The 24,464-nt window shown below is 40.8% G+C and overlaps 1 protein-coding gene across 2 annotated transcripts; it reads right to left on the bottom strand.

The window, feature by feature from the left end:
* Nucleotides 1-1,145: 1,145 nt before the first annotated feature.
* LOC124028588 (synaptophysin-like protein 1) lies at nt 1,146-24,246 on the bottom strand. 2 transcript variants are annotated; one of them, XM_046340631.1, is made up of 6 exons: nt 23,892-24,246; nt 23,634-23,708; nt 7,713-7,831; nt 7,134-7,332; nt 3,037-3,210; nt 1,146-2,807 (listed from the first exon to the last, which is right to left on the bottom strand). In XM_046340631.1, the coding sequence occupies exons 1-6, from the start codon at nt 23,904-23,906 to the stop codon at nt 2,739-2,741; spliced, it is 651 nt and encodes a 216-aa protein (XP_046196587.1). In that variant the 5' UTR covers nt 23,907-24,246; the 3' UTR covers nt 1,146-2,738. The 2 variants fall into 2 exon arrangements, with proteins under 2 accessions (XP_046196587.1, XP_046196585.1); XM_046340629.1 differs by having other exon boundaries at nt 1,146-2,864; nt 23,892-24,238.
* Between the last annotated feature and the right edge of the window lie 218 nt (nt 24,247-24,464).

Here is a 24,464-nt window from a genome sequence, read left to right as displayed (position 1 = left end):
ATTAACTGTAGTCTTAATTAACTGGTAACATTACAGTCCAAGCAAAGTGAACAAACATCTGTACAGCAGTTGTTGCAGCTCTCGTCCTTTAAATCATTGTCTATACATCCTCAGTATTGACATGTTTCTTTTGTACAAACAAGTCACATTTTAGAAATCCAATCAAATAAAGCCCTACAAGCCTGATTTATATCCTAAATAGCTAGATTATTTCTATTCAAATAAAAATGGCACAAATAATCTAAGAGATCAGTGTCCTTTCATGACTGACTCAAACCTTCCCTTTGTAAATCACTACAGCGGCCAAGGCTGTACAACCAGCTGTGTGGATGGCAATGTCTGCATATCCCTCAAATCCCAACACTCGTAAGGAACAGGATGTCAAAATGACATTACTTACAAAATAATTAGTGAAAAGCATTTTTTCCAAATCAATAAAATACTAAATCAATAAGTTCCATTCACTTCCCATAAGAGTGTGACAGACGTAGGTCATCTCCACACACCCATCAACTGCAATCATTGGCTAAATTCAAATGTAAATGAGTGAGAGAAAAAACAAGCAACAAGAAACACCAAAGGATTCATTAACTTTGGCACCTACATGTTGCCATTTGTGTTACATGGCAGCACCATTTACCATTCTTCAATGGTAGTCTGTAGCTTGCCCAGTGGTGTGACAAAACAGAAAAAACAAAATGACAAACATGAAGGCATAAAACTCTCAGGGAGATAAGTTCTAGATATTTTCTAAACACACAGAAGCCATTAAAGGGCTTATTATGAATTGACCAATTAATGTAGTTTTTTATTTTTAAATTTATGACATTCATCGTCTTTTCAGACAAAAATCAATTCAGGCAGTTTATCGCGATATGGATGAAATAATAAATAGAACTATAATTTTACAAGTTTAAATATCACCCTTTAAACTACTAGTAAGCTTTTTTATGAGTCAATTGACGGCTATAACAGTCCACCCATATTAACAAACTTATTTCATTTCAAACTTTACATTTCTGTAGTATAGGCTACTTATCGTACTGAATGTTATCTGCAAAATGCCTGCAATAAGTGGTCAGTGTCGATCATTTTCTGGTTTATCGTCCCAGCTCTAGTTCAAACATTTTGAGAAGAGTCAAATACTGAGGGAACTTAGTGTTTTAATTGTTTCAATGTCACAACTTTACAGAAGACTTTAAAAAGTTTGGCTTCATTGAGTAAACAATACACCAACCAGCACTGCGGTGAAATATAGGCACTGACAGTTTGAATAACTAAAATATTGACAGCAGTTACTAGAAATGTGTCCTCAAATTGAATGTAGTCCTTATTAGTTGGTGTTACTGCTATAGTTCGTATAAATAACCAAGGCACTGTTCATATGTTCTTCCACAAGTAAGCATTTCAAGGATAGCCCACACCGGGTGGTTATGAAGCATGTGACAAAACCATTTTGAATAACAAAACTAAGACAAAAAAAACAAACATACATTTCAAAGAGGAACACACTAAACATCAGGAGCAATTGTGGGGTCAAGTAGCTAACAACTGACGAGTTTAGTGCATCAGAGCAGTAGGCTTTCAGAACATGACAGAAATGCAACATCCATGTTTCAAAAAAATGTAGTAGTGGAATATTGGAATCACTGATATGACAGTAGTTAAAATTGTTTATTTTAATCTAGAGGACCAAATGTAGGCCTGAAAGGCAACAGAGCAGTGGATTTCAACATTACCGTCGACCTCATCTCCTTTATTAGATTCATGGTAAACGAGGGGACTGACGGTCAGACGATTAGTGTATTTGAACCACAGGAGGCTGCTGAAGGGAGGACGGCTCATAACAAATGGCCGGGAAAGGAGTGAATGGAATCAAACACCTGGAAACCATGCGTTTGTTGTTTTCGATGCAGTTCCAGCCATTACTAAGAGCCCGTCCTCCCTAATTAAGGTACCACCGGCCACCTGTGATGTCAACGCAGCATTACTGAACATCCCCATATTAATCACAGTTCAGCTACAGTAGTGTGTCTGTGAGCCCTGTTGGGACATTTTGTACTTGGCCTATGCGTTTGAAAGTACCTGCTCTAGAGGAAGCGACCAAAATCAGACATTTTGAAAATCACAGATACCCAAATTCCTTTCTAAGTGTTCAACTCAAGCCACGTTCACTGTAACTGAATAGATGTTATGTACAGTTAACTCAAGGCACCTTTTAGAATGTTTAAAAAATAAACAGGAAAAAAACAAATAAAAACCGTTGCGGTCACTCAGTTTTCAGGGTTTACACCTAGTGTTGACTGCAGCTAGCAAATCATTCACATTAACTGACTAACTCTATGCAGAGTATTAAAACGACATCCAAGGGTAGCTGTGTTGGAGGGTTAGAGTTGGGGAACTTAGCCTGTGTTTACACAGGCACACCAATTATTTTATTTTTATTTGGCCAAAAGGCCAATCACATCAGATACTTTTCAGAGCTGATCTGATTGGTCAAAATACCAATTAGTTGAAGAGAAAAAAAATTGTGTGTGAATTGAGCTGCCTGTGTAAACACAGCATGAATACTTTCCCTGAAGCTTGAGCTTAATGCCCATCATTGAAAAGTGGCCTCAGTGGTAAGGGTGATTAAAAAGCAAAATTTTGCTTGAGGTTTTAGTTTCCTTCTTAATAGGGTTAAATAAGAAACCATGTGGGTCCAAAGCACCTTGGCGATTGGCTTGGGCTCTATGCAATTAAGAGCTGGGGACTCCACCCTCCTCCATGGTGGCTGGTGGGTTGGGGTCCTTGTGGAAGGGAGTCTCCTTAAAGATGAACCAACAGTTACCGGTCCATAGGATGAGGTTTAGAAATCCGAAAATCTGGACAAACAGGAAAGTGTGAAACAAAGACAACACAGGATGCAAACAAAGGAATTACAAATGCTTAGTGCCACTACACCCGTAGCCCCGTCTTTCATGCTGGACATGTACATACCTGTAAATCACATTGAGAAATGGCTATACATTCCTATTACTAAATCAAATTTCTCACCACAGAGGCATTGAGTTTTCCCATGGAGGGGAAGTATCCAGGTGAGCACAGGGGCTGACAGATCCCAACCAGGTGGTTTGGGTTGGTGGCCCACTTCACGTCAGTCAGGCCCTTCCCCCAGGCAGAGGAGGACACCAGCCACAGGAAGGCAAAAGCAGCAGTCACCAACAGGTCCTGAGAAAAACACAGGGGAGGGTTGTCACTATAGGACCATGTTGAAGAGGATGGAAGAACGCAGCTTTTAAATCATGAATCTCTTTTGAAAACTATTAGGCTCACAACTTAACCTGTCGTCTCAGCTGTTAGAGCCATACCAGGCTTAAAACATGAACCTAACCCATCAGCCAGAGACAAATGGTTACATTGTTATATCAACATTTATTTAAAATCACAAAATACTTCACATTAAAACAAACTGAGGATGTATAAAACTCACTTATTAAAATCCCAACTAAAAAGGTGGGTTTTTAAAGGTGATTTAAAAACCTGTTATCTGCCCCTCTTACCTGACATAGCAAGCTGTTCCACAACTGTGATGCTTTAGAGAACTAGCCTAAAATAAGCAAATGCATGAACCAATTCTTCGGTATCTGGCTGAGAGACGTTGTCTAATTCTGAAAATGTAAGTATGTTGTTTTAGATATGCTTTTCTTTTCTGCAAACTGCGCAGTACTGTGTGGCTAACATTACAATCACTATATCAGCTGTACATGCTTACTCTGTAGTCACACACACCATTATTGGTCTGCCAGTTGATGGGTTGCTTCTCAAAAACCCTACAAACAGCCTCACAATGACTGGTTGACACTGATCTGGCAGTACACAGGCTGGTAGCCCAGGATATACAAATAGTTCTCCAGTTATGCTACACTATACGGTAACTAACATAAACCCCACCCTATGTTGGAATAAAATCAACTATATGCAGGCTATTTTGCCTGATGCGTCAAGCGCTAAAATTAAACATTTAGACAATTTACTAAAGCGTGAGCCAGAGATCCCGAGTACGCAGCGGTCTAAGGTACTGAGTCTCAGACCTAGAGGCGTCACTACAGACCCTGGTTCGATCCCAGGCTGTCTCACAACCGGCTGTGATCGGGAGTCCCATAGGGCGGCGCACAATTGGCCCAGCGTTGCCCGGGTTAGGTCAGGGTAGTCAGTCATTGTAAAATAAGAATTTGTTCTTAACCGACTTGCCTAGTTAAAGTATTTTAAACTAACCAGAATAATTTCTCCCACTGCTGCTGGCCGTTGCAGATTCTGCCATTATGCATCTGAAGTTGCCGGTAGTAGGCTACAACAGCGGTCAGCAACCTTCACCATTTGAAGTGGCAAGTTATCCTACCATTTATACTGATCTGTGTGTCAGTTCTGATTTTCATGTGCACATTTTTGTGGAACAGTTTCATATCTCAAAATCAATGTCATGTGGTTCATCAAAATTATAGTGATGCCTCAGACACTGAGATGCAGTGCCTTAGACCGCTGCGTCCCTCGGGAGCTATGCATGGCCTGTCTGCAAGGAACTTGAAACATTGTATTAACTATTAACTGGGGTCTAGCCTGAAGCTGGAGCTAACAAACTTGCAACATTGTTTAAAATTTTCTGGGTGCTGCCAGTGAGCACCACACAGACAGACACAGCCGTAGGCTATTTGCACAAAGGATAAGAAGAAGTAATGAGGTAGGCCTTTATGACATTTCCACCGGATCAGAGCATGACATTTTCCCCCTCTCATGCTGTGTGGTTATTGAAAGTGGGAGAGCTGGAAAGATTCTTCAAATAGGCTACGTTGAGGAAATATTCACAATGGATGTCAAAACAGATAGTTTACTTTCTTTTTGAGGTGAAGAAAAAAATTACTTTGATAAGCTCCACAGTGATGGCGAGTTAAGCCAATCAGAAATAGTATCAGATCCCCAAATGTGCATATTTATAAGCCTACATTTGCATGCAGGCCAGGTATTCTAGGCATAGTTCTATTCATAAATCAGGTGTGTGTCCTTTCTCAAGATTGACAGGAGCTCTCCAAACAAAAGACAATTAATAAATTAACTCGTAAACGGAATGAAATAAACCTAAAGTTTTCCCTCACAAGTGTAACCTAGGTTGTGCGTTCTACAAACAACATGTCCACTCCTACAATGACAAGACTGTAATAATAATATATTGAATGCCTTAACAGAACTTTTAGACAAGAAATGGTAAACGTACTACAGGTGATACTTGTGTGCCATCCCTGAAGCATTCACAATGGCTTAGTCCACTCAGACCGGTGTCTCATGTGCCATAATTTTTTATATATACAGTGGGGAGAACAAGTATTTGATACATTGCCGATTTTGCAGGTTTTCCTACTTACAAAGCATTTAGAGGTCTGCAATTTATATCATAGGTACACCAACTGTGAGAGATGGAATCTAAAACAAAAATCCAGAAAATCACATTGTATGATTTTTAAGTAATTAATTTGCATTTTATTGCATGACATAAGTATTTGATACATCAGAAAAGCAGAACTTAATATTTGGTACAGAAACCTTTATTTGCAAATACAGAGATCATATGTTTCCTGTAGTTCTTGACCAGGTTTGCACACACTGCAGCAGGGATTTTGGCCCACTCCTCCATACAGACCTTCTCCAGATCCTTCAGGTTTCGGGGCTGTCACTGGGCAATACAGACTTTCAGCTCCCTCCAAAGATTTTCTATTGGGTTCAGGTCTGGAGACTGGATCGGCCACTCCAGGACCTTGAGATGCTTCTTACGGAGCCACTCCTTACTTGCCCTGGCTGTGTGTTTCGGGTCGTTGTCATGCTGGAAGACCCAGCCACGACCCATCTTCAATGCTCTTACTGAGGGAAGGAGGTTGTTGGCCAAGATCTCGTGATACATGGCCCCATCCATCCTCCCCTCAATACGGTGCAGTCGTCCTGTCCCCTTTGCAGAAAAGCATCCCCAAAGAATGATGTTTCCACCTCCATGCTTCACGGTTGGGATGGTGTTGTTTGGGTTGTACTCATCCTTCTTCCTCCAAACACGGCAAGTGGAGTTTAGACCAAAACACTATTTTTGTCTCATCAGACCACACAACCTTCTCCCATTCCTCCTCTGGATCATCCAGATGGTCATTGGCAAACTTCAGACGGGTCTGGACATGCGCTGGCTTGAGCAGGGGGACCTTGCAGTGCGCTGCAGGATTTGAATCCATGACGGCGTAGTGTGTTATTAATGGTTTTCTTTGAGACTGTGATCCCAGCTCTCTTCAGGTCATTGACCAGGTCTGCCGTGTAGTTCTGGGCTGATCCCTCACCTTCCTCATGATCATTGATGCCCCACGAGGTGAGGACTTGCATGGAGCCCCAGACCGAGGGTGATTGACTGTCATCTTGAACTTCTTCCATTTTCTAATAATTGCGCCAACAGTTGTTGCCTTCTCACCAAGCTGCTTGCCTATTGTCCTGTAGCCCATCCCAGTCTTGTGCTGGTCTACAATTTTATTACATTTACATTTACATTTAAGTCATTTAGCAGACGCTCTTATCCAGAGCGACTTACAAATTATCCCTGATGTCTTTACACCCTCTCTGGTCTTGGCCTTTGTGGAGAGGTTGGAGTCTGTTTGATTGAGTGTGTGTACAGGTGTCTTTTATACAGGTAACGAGTTCAAACAGGTGCAGTTAATACAGGTAATGAGTGGAGAACAGGAGGGCTTCTTAAATAAAAACTAACAGGTCTGTGAGAGCTGGAATTCTTACTGGTTGGTAGGTGATCAAATACTTATGTCATGCAATAAATTGCAAATTAATTACTTAAAAATCATACAATGTGATTTGTCTCTCACAGTTGAAGTGTACCTATGATAAAAATTACAGACCTCTACATGCTTTGTAAGTAGGAAAACCTGCAAAATAGGCAGTGTATCAAATACTTGTTCTCCCCACTGTGTGTGTGTGTATATGTGTGTGTGTGTGTGTGTGTGTAAAATATATATATTTGCCACAGCTTGACAAAAAATTCAAATCTTGGTCAACCAACAGCCTATCTAGCCAACAGATGACTAAAAATGGGATCAGCCCTAGTATCTTAGACTCACAAAGGTAGGTCCGCGGCCCTCGCGGTACACATGCTGGTATCCCAAGTATACAACCAGGGTGGCGGTGCAGTACAGGAAGCCAAAGACACCGACACAGACGTAGAACTCAGCCGAGGAAGAGTAGTCGCCCTGTAGGTAAATCTCATTCGTGGCGTTCCCGTTACACGTCGGCACCTTTAAAGGGCCGTAGCTAGACAACCTAGAGAGTAGTGGGGGGGTGGGAGAGAAAATCTATCAATTAGATAAATCCATTTCAACTATAAATTCAAAAACATTTAAGGGGCAACCATCAAAGGCAAATCAAAATAATCTTGGTGGGAAGAATCTTTTGTTTTTTTCCATGTGTGACTGCATACATTTTTACAACCAGCTTAAGAGTAAAAAGAAACTGCTCTTTGGAATTCCCATTTACACATCAAACCCTTGAAAAGTTTTGCATTGCTTTTCAGGGAGTGACAGAGATAGGCTTATTTACTGTACAGACCACAGGTAGGGGTTACTGGCAATTTAAAAAACAGAAGAAACAATATGACAGCATACATGTTGTTAATATGCAGCTCTATGCGAGAGGTGTTTTACCTGAAAGGGTATCCGAACCCAACGTCTATGTCCTTTAGCACCGCATCCCCACATTTCACACTGATGTGGGTCGTCCCAGAGTAACCACCCGTGGTGGCAAAGGCAAAGATGGTGAACACCTGCACAGAGAGAGAGAGGTGAGTTAGCGTGCATCTCAATGGTCTTAAGTTACTTCCTCTCCTCATCTATTTGCCTTCACATCATTCTCATTCCTGGGCAGCTAAGAAAAGCTCATTCCTGGTGGGCTGACTTTTCACTAGTGTCTAGGTTTTGTTTTCAGGTCAATAAAGGAGACAAGGAAAAGTACTTTAGAATTCATAAACTGTTTCTCTCCCAACGAACTAGAGTTATTGTGCACTCCTCTGATTATCAAAATTTGTTCTTTAAGATTTTAAATCAACACATAATACATGTAGCCTACATAAGACTGTATACAGATATATTTAGCTCATCTTTATTATAGCTGATCAGAGGGCTGTTCAGAGTTGTGGTTCTGTAAATCATAACAGAAAGTCGTCCTCTGTAGTGCCACGCCGGGATAGTGGGTTTTGACTCCCGGGATCACCCATACGTACAATGTATGCATGACTAAGCCCCTTTGGATAAAAGCATCTGCTAAATGGCATATATTATTATAATAAGAGGTGTTCCACCGGTAGGACACAGAGCTGGTTTTAAGTGGTCAAGTGTTCCTGATGCAGCACGCTTAACAGTCCTCTGTAAAAGCCATAAGGGTGGGGAGTTGTCACCCGGCAAGAAAAGCCCCAACTCCAGCAGAACGCCCCAGGTCAGGTCAGACACGAAGAGGCCCCAAGAGGCCTCAGACATGGCTCGTACCAAAAATCTTGAAACCCTGATTGGGCAGAACACTGGGGACCTCACTTCATCCACCCTGATAGTTACTTCCTCTACTCAAAGCAGAAAAGTGGGGTGAGAGCAGACCCAGAGAAGGGAAGAATGGCAAACATACAAGTATGCAAAATCATAGACTTACACTTCTCTCCCAGACGAAGACTTTCCCTGTGCTAGAACCTTGACTCTTTCGCTCTCATGATTACTTTTCACCAATTTAACTTCCCCTCCAGCCTCTTTCCACACAGGAAACTCCTTCCCTCAGTGAGTGCTGAGAGAGCCAACTCATTAACACGGACTGGCTCCTAACAGCTGAGTTTGACAAACTAGCAGCACGTTTAATGGGTTCTGTTTGAGAAAGGATAGGCAGTGGCTTCTTGCTTGCTGAGCGGCCTTTCAGGTTATGTCAATATAGGACTCATTTTACTGTAGATTTAGATACTTCTGTACCGGTTTCCTCCAGCATTTCAAGGTCCTTTGCTGTTGTTCTGGGATTGATTTGCACTTTTCTCACCAAAGTACGTTAATCTCTAGGAGACGGAACGCGTCTCCTTCCTGAGCAGTATGACGGCTGCGTGGTCCCATGGTGTTTGTTTGTACAGATGAACGTGGTCTGTAACTTGATCTGTAATGAGGAGTTAATTGGGATGTAAGGTCATTTGTAGATCAGTGATTTTGTATCATCTGATAGCAATGCTTGAGTAAGGTTTATTCTCCTAGGTGTAATAAAAATACAAAAAAACTTGGGAATACCACACCATCCGAACTACAGAAAAATCTGTCTGGTGGGTTGATTCCATTAAAACCGCACATTTTAGAGTGGCCTTTTATTGTCCCCAGCACAAAATGCTCCTGTGTAATGACCTTGCTGTTTAATCATCATCTTGATATGTCAAGATGGATTATCTTGGCAAAGAGAAATGCTCACCAGAGGTAAACAAATATGCACAACATTTCAGAGAAATAAGCTTTGTGTGAATGGAACATGCCAGGGAATTTTCTTTAATTTCACATCATGAAATCAACACTTCACATTGCATTTATATTTTTGTATATTTGAATACAAACTTGTTCCGGTGTTGGTTGCTGGTAGCAATGTTCCACAAATAGGAGTTACTGAACAGATCCGTCCATTGAAAACGTGATGGGAGATCTAGCACGCCCCAACTTCTTCTAGAATAATGCCCTTTGTTCTAAAAGTAGCCTAGTCCAGTGCCCACGTCAGCTCAAGCACGTTCCCACATGATCACAATCAATCAGAATTTACATAGCAGTTGAGAAGTGCAAAACAGACCACGAGGCCTAAAGAGTTCAGGCCTTCTGAACAATAACAAATATCCAATGCAATAAATAGAGGGTCATAAAAAACAATGCCACAACAGTTGCTGAGTGTAAAAGGGGTCAAATACGGGTATTTCAGTAGCGGACTAAACTACAAAGCGAAGGAAGTTTATTTTTTTAATTCTGGGGGGTAGAGCAGCTTTAATATTGCAGACAGATTGTGGTTTCCGTCAATGTAAATTGTCTGCATAATTTCCAATTCACCATATTTTCTTTGTGCATGATTATACAGTACCAGTCAAAAGATGACACCTACTCAATCAAGGATTTTTATTTATACAATTTTCACACTTTGTAGAATAAATAGCGAAGACATCAAAACTATGAAATAACACATGGAATCATGTAGTAACCAAAGTGTTACCAAAACCAAATTATATTTTATAAATTAAGATTCTTCAAATAGCCACCCTTTGCATTGACAGCTTTGCACACTCTTGGCATTCTCTCAAACAGCTTAACCTGGAATGCTTTTCCAACAGTCTTGAAGGAGATCGCACATATACTGAGCACTTGTTGGCTGCTTTTCCTTCACTCTGCGATCCAACTCATCTCAATAGGGTTGAGGTGAAAACACCAGTCTCAACGTCAACAGTGGAGAGGCGACTCCGGGATGCTGGCCTTCTAGGCAGAGTTGCAAAGAAAAAGTCATATCTCAGACTGGCCAAAAAAGACTAAAAAGGGGCAAAAGAACAGACACTGGACAGAGGCACTCTGCCTAAAAAGCCAGCATCCCGGAGTCGCCTCTTTACTGTCGACGTTGAGACTGGTGTCTTGTTTTGGAACTATTTAATGAAGCTGCCAGTTGAGGGCTTGTGACCCGTCGGTTTCACAAACTAGACATTAATGTACTTGTCCTCTTACTCAGTTGTGCACCAGGGCCTCCCACTCCTCTTTATATTATGGTTATAGACAGTTCGAGCTGTTCTGTGAAGGGAGTAGTACAGAGTTGTACGAGATCTTCAGTTTCTTGGAAATTTCTCGCATGGAACAGCCTTAATTTCTCAGAACAAGAATAGACTGACAAGTTTCAGAAGAAAGTTACTGGTTTCTGGCCATTTTGAGCCTGTAATCGAACCCACAATTGCTGATGCTCCAGATACTCAACTAGTCTAAAGGCCAGTTTTATTGCTTCTTTAAATCAGAACAGTAGTTTGCAGCTGTGCTAACATAATTGGAAAAGGGTTTTCTAATAATCAGTCTTTTAAAATGAAAAACTTGGATTAGCTAACAACATGCCATTGGATCACAGGAGTGATGGTTGCTGATAATGGGCCTCGGTATGCCCATATAAAAATAATTTTTTTAAATGCAGTTTCCTGCTACAATATCCATTTACAACATTAACAATGGTCTACACTGTATTTCTGATCAATGAGGTTATTTTTGTTGTTGCTTTTCTTTCAAAAACAAGAACATATCTAAGTGACCCCAAACTTTTGAACGGTAGTAAGTGTACAGAAAACACACTTTATTTTTTAATTCCCTCCCCACCTCCTAATTGGCTTCAACATACATTTTACAATAGTCATCTTTAGTTTGTTATTAGTCCCTGCCTTCAGCTACCCTTAACCCCTCCTATCTATCTCTGAAGACCATCCAGTTTCTATTTGCCATATATCTAACTGCGCTGTTTCACAAAACTTTTGAACCTGTCTATATACATACATACAGTTGAAGTCAGAAGTTTACATACACTTAGGTTGGAGTCATTAAAACAAATTTTTCAATAACTCCACAAAATTCTTGTTAACAAACTATAGGTTTTGGCAAGTCGGTTAGGGCATCTACTTAGTACATGACAAGTAAATTTCCCCAGAATTTCTACAGACAGATTTCACTTAATCACAATTCCAGTGGGTCAGAAGTTTAGATACAGTCAACTTAGTGAGTCTTTAAGGGAGTCTTTAATCAGCTTGAAAAAGTTCAGAAAATGTTGTGACTTTAGAAGCTTCTGATAAATGTCAATTAGCCTGAGTCAATTGGAGTGTACCTGTGGATGCATTTCAGGGCCTACTCAGTGCCTCTTCGCTTAACATCATTGGAAAACCAAAAGAAACCAGCCAAGACCTCAGAATTGTTTTTGTAGACCTCCACAAGTCTGGTTCATCCTTGGGAGCAATTTCCAAACGCCTGAAGGTACCACGTTTATCTGTACAAACAAACACCATGGGACCACGCAGCCGTCATACTGTTCAGGAAGAAGACGCGTTCCGTCTCCTAGAGATTAACGTACTTTGGTGAGAAAAGTGCAAATCAATCCCAGAACAACAGCAAAGGACCTTGAAATGCTGGAGGAAACCGGTACAGAAGTATCTATATCTACAGTAAAATGAGTCCTATATTGACATAACCTGAAAGGCCGCTCAGCAAGCAAGAAGCCACTACTCCAAAATCGCCATAAACCATTGTTATGTTTGGATGGAGGGGGGGGGGGCCTTGCAAGCCAAAAGAACACCATCCCAACCGTGAAGCACGGGGGTGGCAGCATGTTGAGGGGGGTGCTTTGCTGCAGGAGGGATTGGTGCACTTCACAAAATAGATGGAATCATGAAAAATTGTGGGTATATTGAAGCAACATCTCAAGACATCAGTCAGGAAGATAAAGCTTGGTCGCAAATGGGTCTTCCAAATGGACAATGCCCCAAGTATACTTCCAAAGTTGTGGCAAAATGGCTTAAGGACAACAAAGTCAAGGTATTGGAGTGGCCATCAAAGCCCTGATCTCAATCATATAGACAACTTGTGTGCAGAACTGAAAAAGCACGTGCGAGCAAGGAGACCTAGAAACCTGACTCAGTAAAACCAGCTCTGTTTGGAGGAATGGTCCAAAATTCACCCAAGTTATTGTGGGACGCTTGTGAAAGGCTACCCGATATTTTTGACCCAAGTTAAACAATTTAAAGGCAATGCTACCAAATACTAGTTAAGTATGTAAACTTCTGACCCACTGGGAATGTGATGAAAGAAAAAAGCTGAAATACATTTATTTTTCTACTATTATTCTGACATTTCACATCCTTAAAATAAAGTGGTGATTCTAACTGACGTAAAACAGGGAATTTTTACAATGATTTAATGTCAGGAATTGTGAAAAACTGAGTTGAAATGTATTTGGCTAAGGTGTATGTAAACTTAGACTTCAACTATACATTTTACCTTGTTCTTTTTAGTTCCATCCTTCAGCTCCACTAAACCCCTCCCATCAATCTCTGAAAACCATCCAGTTTCTGTTTACCATATATTACAACTGTGCTGTGATATTTCACAGGCCATTATTCTAATGAGCTCCTCCCCCAAAACATCTAAACAAGAGACCTCGATTAATCGTTTATGTAAAGTTGTAATAGTGTTTCCTTGTGAAGTTAAGATTTTATATACTTTTTGATTTTGGATCCCGCGGCTTAGTTGCAGTGAACGCAACAATCTGTCCTGGGATCCTGACAGATTCCATGTAAAGAGAGAGACACGGACACAGCTAGCTCAACCGTCTCAAATGTAGGTCGCTATTGAACATTTAACATTGCAGGAGCCGTGTTAACTTTGCTTTATTCCGGGACAATGTGGACTGCCCAGACTTTCAAAGTAGCAACTGTTTGCTTGCAGAGGACTACAGGGGCGAAGTGCTTACTCTTAGAAAACCTACTGGGGGACTCCACCCCCGCCTACTTTTAAATTGTTCTTCTACCCCAGTAGCCAGACGGCGCGCTCTGGTGGATGTGTCGCCGCCGTATCAGCTCCCCACAGACGACTTGGCCTGTACTCTGCAGGGATCCCTCCCCAAAGCGGTAGGATGCTCCTGTGGGATGTTCCTGTTCTCGACCCAACCAGCCATGGAGATGTGTCACTCGCCATGCAAGTCGGAAAAAAAGCATCTTCTGGCAATGGGGGACTCCTTAGAGATGTTAAGCCCGGACACAGACCAGAAACGGCTTTGCCGCCCTGGATTCAGAGGTTCAGGTGCCTTGGTCCTCTGTTGTCTCCCTCTCCGGTGGCAACTTCCTCATGTTTAGATCCTCAGACCATTCTTTCGCCTTTGAGGCGAAAGAACGTCCAGCCCTCTGCTATTTCACCAGCTGTCATCATTGGCAGGTCTATGGTGAGAAACATCTCAGTTCCCAGCGCTACCCAAGAGCTTGAGTACAGGACACTACAAGGCTGCTTCCAACCGTTCTACGACTGCTGCCGGGGGCTGACGCTGTCGTTTGACCCCACATGGACTACGACATCAGGAGGGCTAGCTTGGAACTTCTGAAAATGTATTTTAAAAATAACTGATTCGAGCCATGACAGATTACAAAAAGCGGAAAATAATATCAGGTCCGGTACCATCGTTGGGCCGAATGTCTGAAAGATTCAGCAGACTACTGGCATTACACATCTGGCTAAAAGACAACTGTAGCTCTGCTGGAGTCACTTTCATAGATAACTCTGACACCGTCTGGAAACAGAAGATAATCTATAGGAATGACGTAGTCCATCTAAATGAGCTTGGCTCCTGTACTCTGTCCAAGCATTTCAAGGCTGCGTTGAGACAATGACTTATCAATGACCCAAGACCAGCTCAGTTAATCCCCACCATTGTGACACTGTGTTGTCATAATGCTGCATCAAATGTACATCACAGGGGCATTGGCAGACAACTGAATTAAAGTCCCCCTACGCTGTAATCATGTGCCTACTGTATGAACCATAGTTACTGTTAGCACTGAAGTGGTGTGCCCTAGTAGGAAATCCACTGTGTGCAGCTTACCATGCACTATCAGCACCAATGTAAATAACATGAGCTAGTCTACTTCTGATAAGCTTTCCAGTAAAGCATTAAAAAAACAAATCAAGCAACTCAGAAAAGTACAAAAAATAGCCCATCTTAACATATGTAGCCTAAGAAACAAGGTTCATGAAGTCAATAACTTGCTTGTAACAAAGTACATTCATATTCTGACTCTCTTAAAATTAAAAAGTCACTTAGACAATACCTTTGATGATAGTGGCAGCAATAAAAAGTTATCTACAGAGAAGCAAACAAGGGCAGTGTTGCAGTCAATATTCAGAACCACATTCCTGTAAAGCTTAGAGAGGATCTCATGTTAAAAACTGAAGTAATATGGCTACAGGTTCATCTGCCTCACCTAAAGCCCATTCTTGTGGGGAACCTGCTATAGACCAAGTGCTAACAGTCCATTTCTGGATAATGTATGTGATATGCATGTGATAAACAAATATATTTTCACACAAGAAAACTTCAAACTGTAACTAGTGCCTGCAACCTACCAGGTTAGTTACAAAACAGCACAGGAATGAACTCAACATTTATAAAATCACATATTTACCAATGCTGCAGAAAACTGCTCTAAAGCATAATCCAAAAACTGTACATAGGAGAAAAATTAACAATGATAAGATATATTCAATGCTGATTTGACCAATCGGAATCCATGCTTCAAGATTGTTTTGATCATGCCGACTGGGATATGTTCCGGGTTGCCTTAAAATAACATTGATGTATACACGGACACGGTGACAGTTCATCAGAAAGGGGATGTTGTTCCCACTGTGACTATTAAAACCTACCCAAACCAGAAACCGTGGCTAGATGGCAGCATTTGTGCTAAACTGAAAGTGCATACAACCGCATTTAACCATGGCAAGGTCACTGGGAAAGTAGCCAACTTATGCCTTCAAGACAGCTTTGCACACTTGGCATTCTCTCAACCAGCTTAACCTGGAATGCTTAACCTGGAACTCTTGAAGGAGTTCCGACATATGCGGAGAACTTGTTGGCTGCTTGTGGTCCTTCTGTAGCTCAGTTGGTAGAGCATGGCGCTTGTAACGCCAGGATAGTGGGTTCGATCCCCGGGACCACCCATACGTAGAATGTATGCACACATGACTGTAAGTCGCTTTGGATAAAAGCGTCTGCTAAATGGCATATTTTTTTTATTTTTTTTTTCCTTCACTCTGCGGACCAACTCATCCGAAACCATTACCTGGCCTCCACAATCACCCAACCTCAACGGTTTGGGATCAGTACTTTGAAGCAATTACAGCATTGAATCCTCTTGGCTAACTAGCTAGCCATTTCACATCGGTTGTGAAATGGCCTGAGCCTGCTGCTGCCTACCACCACTCAGTCAGACTGCTCTAGTAAATCATAGACTTAGTTATAACATAATAACACACATAAATACGAGTCTTAGGTCATTAATATGGTCGAATCCGGACACTATCATCTCAAAAACAAGACGTTTATTCTTTCAGTGAAATACGGAACCGTTCCGTATTTTATCTATGGGGTGGCATCCATTAGTCTAAATATTCCTGTTACATTGCACAACCTTCAATGTAATGTCATAATTACGTAAAATTCTGGCAAATTAGGCAGCCTAAACTGTTGCATATACACAGACTCTGCGTGCAATGAAAGCAAGAGAAGTGACACTATTTCACTTGGTTAATATTGCCTGCTAACCTGGATTTCTTTTAGCTAAATATGCAGGTTTAAAAATATATACTTGTGTGTATTGATTTTAAGAAAGGCATTGATGTTTATGGTTAGGTACACATTGGAGCAACGATACACAACACATGGATCATATGCAACACAGGACACGCTAGATAAACTAGTAATACCATCAACCATGTGTAGTTAACTAGTGATTATGATTGATTTATTGTTTATAAGATAAGTTTAATGCTAGCTGGCAACTTACCTTGGCTTACTGCATTCGCGTAACAGGCAGTCTCCTCGTGGAGTGCAATGAGAGGCAGGTGGTTAGAGCGTTGGACTAGTTAACTGTAAGGTTGCAAGATTGAATCCCCCGAGCTGACAAGGTAAGAATCTGTCGTTCTGCCCCTGAACGAGGCAGTTACCCCACCGTTCCTAGGCCGTCATTGAAAATAAGAATGTGTTCTTAACTGACTTTCCTAGTTAAATAAAGATTAAATAAAAAGGTGTTAAAAATATATATATATATTTTCTTTAAATTGGCGTCCAAAAATACCGATTTCCGATTGTTAAAATAAGTCATTCCGATTAAAATCGGTCGACCTTCAGTGGAGTTCATCAAAAACTTCCTAAACCGTGGAGTTTAGTCCACTAGTATTTTAGGGTATGGAAGCCATGGAAATCTGAAACTGGAAACACTTCTCCCTCACTAGCTTTAAGCACCAGCTGTCAGAGCAGCTCACAGATTACTGCACCTGTACATAGCCCATCTATAATTTAGCCCAAACAACTACCTCTTTCCCTACTGTATTTATTTATTTAGCTCCTTTGCACCCCATTATTTCTCTCTACTTTGCACATTCTTCCACTGCAAATGAACCATTCCAATGTTTTACTTGCTATATTTTTTTTATTTTGCCACCATGGCCTTTTGCCTTTACCTCCCATTGTATATAGACTTATGTTTGTTTTACTCCATGTGTAACTCCGTTGTTGTATGTGTCGAACTGCTTTGCTTTATCGTGGCCAGGTCGCAATTGTAAATGAGAACTTGTTCTCAACTTGCCTACCTGGTTAAATAAAAGGTGAAATAAAAAAAACACAGGGGAGAAAAGTGTATCGTGATCGTAATAGTAGCAGCCTGAGGTCAAGTGAACCTTGTGGGAACTGGTTTCATCTTTCAGGTGTTTGGTGATGTAAAACATTTCCAATTTCCCCCCCACATAAACACCTGACCATTCCAGCAATCCCCTTACCTCAGCCGCTGACCCTCAAAATAAACCCTCCACTATGCAGTTCCCTGAGTAATTAAGACACCCAACCTCCCACTGACTGAGAATGTGGGCACACCTATAGGCTAGTACAGTCACAGTGTAGTTAGGTGGGAGTTGATGATATGGGAACGTTAGCAGGCCTTTGTTTTCAAACCTGGTCCTAGACTTGTTGGCACTTTGGCCAACTCCTCTGACTGTTGTCATGGTATACATATTATTAATTAGTCAGAGACGGCACAAACAGGCAGGCACTCTGCTATCATGTCAGCTCCTTGACACTCATTCTCATAACAAACATGACATTAACAGCAATGGAGTTAAGAGCACAAACAGATCTGAACCAAGCTTAGAAGTTGTTTTAACATCAGTGCATCAAGGAACAAAAAGCTTCCTGCCCATTTTCGTGGTTCATCATACAAATATTTGAGAATTAAGCTAGGCTATGTTTTTCATGGGTAAAGTCATGCTTCTGTTCCAACACTTCAACTGCATATAGTCTATGCAAGTTCTTCAGGGGCCTGTGGCGTAGGCTACAATAAAGTGGTGCAATTAAATGCTGCATTAAAGCTAATTCTAAAGAACACGTCCTAAAGAAGCAGCCACAGACATAGTATGGATACAGGTTGCCTAATTGGAACCTGTTAGTTCTAACCCCTCATGCATGCAGCAGCATGCAGGTCAGGGTTTAGCACCGGGATCAGTGGTGTGTATAAAGTAACCCCTGCCTCCACTCCCTCTCTGCACTGACGCTCTGAGAATGTTGTGTTGCAGCATTGGCCAGGATTTACAGTGCATTTCCTAGTAACTGGCCACTCCCCTCTCTAGCCAGAGAAAGGCATGTAGCTGGTTGGCACAGCACATAGGAGAGAGGGAGGAGGGTAATTACTAGACAGCCATGTTAGAATGGACAAAAGTAGAATTATGGTCAAAGCACATGAGCCATTTCTCCTTATTAATTTAGGTCAGGGCAGGGGTTGATGCAAAGCGTAGTGGTTTAAAATGACATTTGTGGTTAGAAAGTATACATTTCTATCCTTTCTAACATGGACAGATAGTGATGACTGGCTGAGAGAAGTGGACTGCCTGGATTGAATTCAAGCTCCAACCTAAAAGATAACATTGGCGTTTATTGCCTACAGGGCCACTGGCAGCTCTGCTACTTAAGCACACAGACCGTACCTCACAGTTAGCCAAACACACAGGCAAAACTAGCACATTCATGACAGACTATGTAGTGCATACAAAGACACATACCGGTACTGTATACACGTACAGATCGTGTACACACACAGAATACTTGTTGATCAGAACCAGTGGTCCTCCTTTTATCCTGAGACAACTACTCAGACAGGTTACAAGTTCATGAATCCAAGCTGTCTGTTACAGCTGCTGACAGTCTACACTTTGGCCAGTTGGCCACGTCTCTAAAAATGTCACTTCATCACATAGCAAGGCCTGCTTGAAATGTCAGCTCTTTAGCAAAACACCTCTTCTCAGGCCTACATACTGTGCACTAAGTCCTTCCAATGTGTTGGGCAATTCCACTTTCTGTCTGGACTCAACCTAAAACATTCGCGTGAGCGTTGCTTGTGAGCAGTTTGATTTTGGTTAAATGATTCTGACTTGGTGATTCTTTGATGTAGCCTATAAAGCAGACACAGAAATCAGCTAGTGACAAATTAAGGACAGTGAAGAGTCACTGGGCTTCACATCACATAGTCAAATTCTCCACGTAAATTTAGCTCCAAGAGGCAGCACTACTAAGCTGCACTCATGAAGAAAGTCTGATAGGAAATCAGTAGCTAGGCTACCTGCCCTGTAGATCATAAGTGGAATTTCCATGTCCATGTACTCAACAAAATGAAGTCAAGAAGCCTAGTTGCCCTGGTTACCAATGAGCATGAGGACCTTGCAAATATGGTTTGCACGACGCACAGGATCCATTAGTGCTCTACCTCTGTTTGTGGTCATACTACATCTGCATTTGTTCCTCTCAAAAATACCAACAATCCATTCTCAAAGTCAAGATCTACCTAGGTCTTAACAGGTAAAGCATCAGCCTAGACTCATGACATATAGCATATTATAGGTCAGGGACAACTAGCTAGCTAAAGTTAACTATTATCTGATGTGACAGTCTGGGCATGAATGCAGTTTGAAATACTATGCATTAGCTAGCTAGCCGCTTTCATTCATGCATGCTGCCAATATCTGGAATGAAGTACAGTGGACCAAAATGACAAAAGTGACATGGCTCAGTTATACACACATACAGTACATTGTATAATAATAGTGAAGACATCAAAAGTATGAAATAACACATATAGAATCAAGTAATAACCAAAAAATAATAATTTATATAAAATATATTATATTTGAGAATCTTCAAAGTTGACACCCATTGCCTTGATGACAGCTTTGCACACTTAGCATTCTATCAACCAGCTTCAAAAGGTAGTCACCTGGAATGCATTTGAATTAAATAGGTGTGCCTTGTTAAAAGACCAAGTCCATATTATAGCAAGAACAGCTCAAATACGCAAAGGGAAGCAACAGTCCATAATTACTTTAAGACATGAAGGTTAGTTAATGCAGAAAATGTCAAGAACTTTGAAAGTTTCTTCAAGTGCAGTCGCAGAAGCCATCAAGCGCTATGATGAAACTGGCTCATGAGGACCGCCACAGGAAAGGAAAACCCAGAGTTACTTCTTGCTGCAGTGGATAAGTTCATTAGAGTTACCAGCCTCAGAAATTGCAGCCCAAATAAATGCTTTGTAGAGTTCCAGTAACAGACATATCTCAACATCAACTGTTCAGGAGACTGTGAATCAGGTCTTCATGGTCTAATTTCTGCAAAATAACCACTACTAAAAAGGACACTAATAAGAAGCTTGGGCCAAGAAACAAGAGCAACGGACATTAGACAGGTGGAAATCTGTCTTTGGTCTGCTGAGTCCAAATTCGTTCCAAATACTTATTTTCCACCAAAATTTGCAAATAAATTCATTAAAAATCCTACAAAGTGATTTTCTGGATTTTTTTCTTCTCATTTTGTCTGTCATAGTTGAAGTGTACCTATGATAAATTACAGGCCTCTCATCTTTTTAAGTGGGAGAACTTGCACAATTGGTGGCTGACTGAATACTTTTTTGCCCCACTGTGTGTGTGTGTGTGTGTGTGTGTGTGTGTGTGTGTGTGTGTGTGTGTGTGTGTGTGTGTGTGTGTGTGTGTGTGTGTGTGTGTGTAATATATATATATATATATATATATATATATATATATATATATATATATATATATATATATATATATATATATAGCTCAAAAAAATTAAGGGAACACTTAAACAACACAATGTAACTCCAAGTCAACCACACTTCTGTGAAATCAAACCAAGCCCAATTTAATTCACATTGGAATATGGATGAAGTTGAACTAGATGTCAACCGTTTTTGGAAACTTGAATGAGGATTCTACGGTGTTGTGGGACTGAATAAGAGCTGAATGAGTCAGCTTACTGGCAGAGAGCCATTTCCTGGTCACGCGCATTCCACATGATATCGACTTGCGTTCCATTCCTCCTCAAGATAAAGGAATTCTCCGGTTGGAACTTTATTGAAGATTTATGATAAAAACATCCTAATGATTGATTCTGTACTTAGTTTTAAAGGTTTCTTCGACCTGTAATATAACTTTTTAAATTTTTGTCCTAAGAAATGCACGAGCGTTTGGATATGTATACCAAACACGCTAACAAAAGTACCTAAATGGACATAAATAACGGACATTATCGAACAATTATCGAGCGCCGTCTCAGATTATTGCATGGTATGCTTTTTCGGTAAAGTCTTTGAAATCTGACACAGCGGTTGCATTAAGGAGAAGTATATCTATAATTCCATGTGTATAACTTGTATTATCATCTACATTTATGATGAGTATTTCTGTTGAATCGATGTGGCTATGCAAAACCACTGGATGTTTTTGGAATTAGTGAACGTAAAGTGCCAATGTACTCAGATTTCTTTATATAAATATGAACTTAATCAAACAAAACATACATGTATTGCGTAACATGAAGTCCTATGAGTGTCATCTTATAAAGATCATCAAAGGTTAGTGATTCATTTTATCTCTATTTGTGCTTTTTGTGACTTATCTTTGGCTGGAAAAATGGCTGTGTTCATTCTGTAGCTTGGTGATGACCTAACAGAATCGTTTGTGGTGCTTTCGCTGTAAAGCATATTCGAAATCGGACACTGGTGGAATTAACAAGATTACCTTTAAAACGGTATAAAATACATGTACTTTTGAGGAATTTTAATGAGATTTGTTGTTTTGAATTTGGCGCCCTGCACTTTCAATGGCTGTTGTCATCTCATCCCATTAACGGGATTGCAGCCATTTAACAAACCTCCAAACGAGCTTCAATGCCATACAACACTTCTTCCGTGGCATCCAACTGATTTTAAATGCTAGCAAAACTAAATGCATGCTCTTCCACCGATTGCTGCCCACCCGACTAGCATCACTACTCTGGACGGTTCTGACTTAGAATATGTGGACAACTACAAATATTTAAGTGTCTGGTTAGACTAAACTCTCCCTACAGACTCACATTAAGAATCTCCAGTCAAAAATTACATCTAGAGTCACCTTCCTATTTCGCAACAAAGCCTCTATCTCCCTCTCTATCTTTAAGCATCAGCTGTCAGAGCAGCTTACCGATCACTGTACACAGTCAATCTGTAAATAGCACACCCAACTACCTCATCCCCATATTGTTATTTATCTTCTTGCTCTTTTGCACCCCAGTATCTCTACTTGCACATCTATCACTCCAGTGTTAATGCTAAATTGTAATTATTTTGCTTTTATGGCCTATTCATTTCCTTACCTCTACTTGTCTACATTTGCACACACTGTACGTTGATTTTTCTATTGTGCTATTGACTGTACGTTTGTTTATCAAATCAAATTAATTTATATAGCCCTTCGTACATCAGCTGATATCTCAAAGTGCTGTACAGAAACCCAGCCTAAAACCCCAAACAGCAAGTAATGCAGGTGTAGAAGCACGGTGGCTAGGAAAAACTCCCTAGAAAGGCCAAAACCTAGGAAGAAACCTAGAGGAACCAGGCTATGTGGGGTGGCAATGCACTATTGTTAAGTTACTGTCCCACTGGATGTCATAAGGTGAATGCACCAATTTGTAAGTCGCTCTGGATAAGAGCGTCTGCTAAATGACTTAAATGTAAATGTAAGTCCTCTTCTGGCTGTGCCGGGTGGAGATTATAACAGAACATGTACCAAGATGTTCATAAATGACCAGCATGGTCGAATAATAATAAGGCAGAACAGTTGAAACTGGAGCAGCAGCATGGTCAGGTGGACTGGGGACAGCAAGGAGTCATCATGTCAGGTAGTCCTGAGGCACGGTCCTAGGGCTCAGGTCAGTTGAAACTGAAGTTTATGTGTAACTGTGTTGTTTTTGTCGCACTGCTTTTTTGTACACTGCTTTGTTTTATCTTGACCAGGTCGCAGTTGTAAATGAGAACTGGTTGTTAAATAAATTTTAAATAAATTTGAAAAAATTACATGGAAAAAATTTAGATAAAAAACACTTATATGATCAGCTTAAAGAGTGACTTGTCAGTCACTGATCCAATTGTTGTAGCTAGGAGTCGTAACTACATAGACAATCGCTGAATAGGGTGTTGCCGAGAAAATCTCGCTATCATTTGCCTTGGAGGTTGGGCTAACTGACGTTAGTGTACTAGATAACTATCTGCATCAATACACTTCTAACATTTCTCCGAAATTAAACTACAAAAAAACAAGTAGCTAGCGCGCAACATTAACCAAGAACATGGCAAACTAGCTAGTTAATTAAAGTAGCTAGCAAGTTAAGTGTGTGTGACAATTGCGAGACAATAGACATAGCAATGGGTTGCAACACTTTACATTTTGGCGAAGTCCTCTAAAAGGATTAAGAGGGTATCTTACCCATTCCAGAATCCGAATAAATCCCAGAGGTTCTTTCAAAGGTCCCAGGTCAAGATTGAATCCCGACAGAAGTTTCTTAAATTGGAAGAAGAAAAAACATCTGAATCATGACCGTGGTCAAGCGAGATGTATTTTTCATTAATTTTTTTCATTGGTAGCCCCCCGACACTAAAATGTCACGAATGTTGGTCCCCTTCACTAGCTAACGTTAACTGTTAAGTTAGCGAATATAACGAAAACTCGTGTCAACCGATTTACCTGAACAACTTCCATGTTCGATTTTCAGCAGTTCGCTATACCGGAAGAAACCCTATATTCTCCCAAACGTACAAATATTGTAACGGGGTGAACCTTGATTACATTCGACTGATCAAAAACAGCTAAACACACAGCTAGGTTAGCTGACGTTGTACAACTGCTGTCAAACTTTCTAAACTGCATAAACACAAGTGACAAGCAACTTGTTCTTCTTCTTTAAAGTTTTATGGCAGAATACACCTATTGATGTAGCGTCGCCACCTACTGAACGGGCAACTTGTTCTTCAAGCGAAAGGGCATATTTATTTGAAATCCGAACCAGTTGCAGTCATTTGGGCTCTGATCTGCCCATTCTTGTTCCATTTGAAAATGTGTTGTAATGTTTATAATGTAGCCACAACCCAATACCCAGCGACCTCTTGGTTTAATTGGATACTTCTGGATTGTGGTAATGAGTGCCTTTATCTACTTCCCCAGAGTCGGATGAACTCGTGGATACTATTTGTATGTCTCTAAGTTCACTTTGAAGGAAGTTGCTAAATAGCATTTGACTGGAAGTCTTTTGGTATTTGC

The sequence above is a fragment of the Oncorhynchus gorbuscha genome, linkage group LG03 (assembly GCF_021184085.1).
Source record: "Oncorhynchus gorbuscha isolate QuinsamMale2020 ecotype Even-year linkage group LG03, OgorEven_v1.0, whole genome shotgun sequence".
Lineage (NCBI taxonomy): Eukaryota > Metazoa > Chordata > Actinopteri > Salmoniformes > Salmonidae > Oncorhynchus > Oncorhynchus gorbuscha.
The sequence above is the reverse complement of the archived record's forward strand: the minus strand, read 5'-3'. Positions and strand labels throughout refer to the sequence as shown.

Coding starts and splice junctions, on each gene's coding strand:
- LOC124028588 (XM_046340629.1), bottom strand. Junction 3,211..7,133: donor AGGGCCGCGGACCTACCTTT/GTGAGTCTAAGA, acceptor TGTTTTTCTCAG/GACCTGTTGGTGACTGCTGC. Junction 2,865..3,036: donor GAAAACTCAATGCCTCTGTG/GTGAGAAATTTG, acceptor CTGTTTGTCCAG/ATTTTCGGATTTCTAAACCT.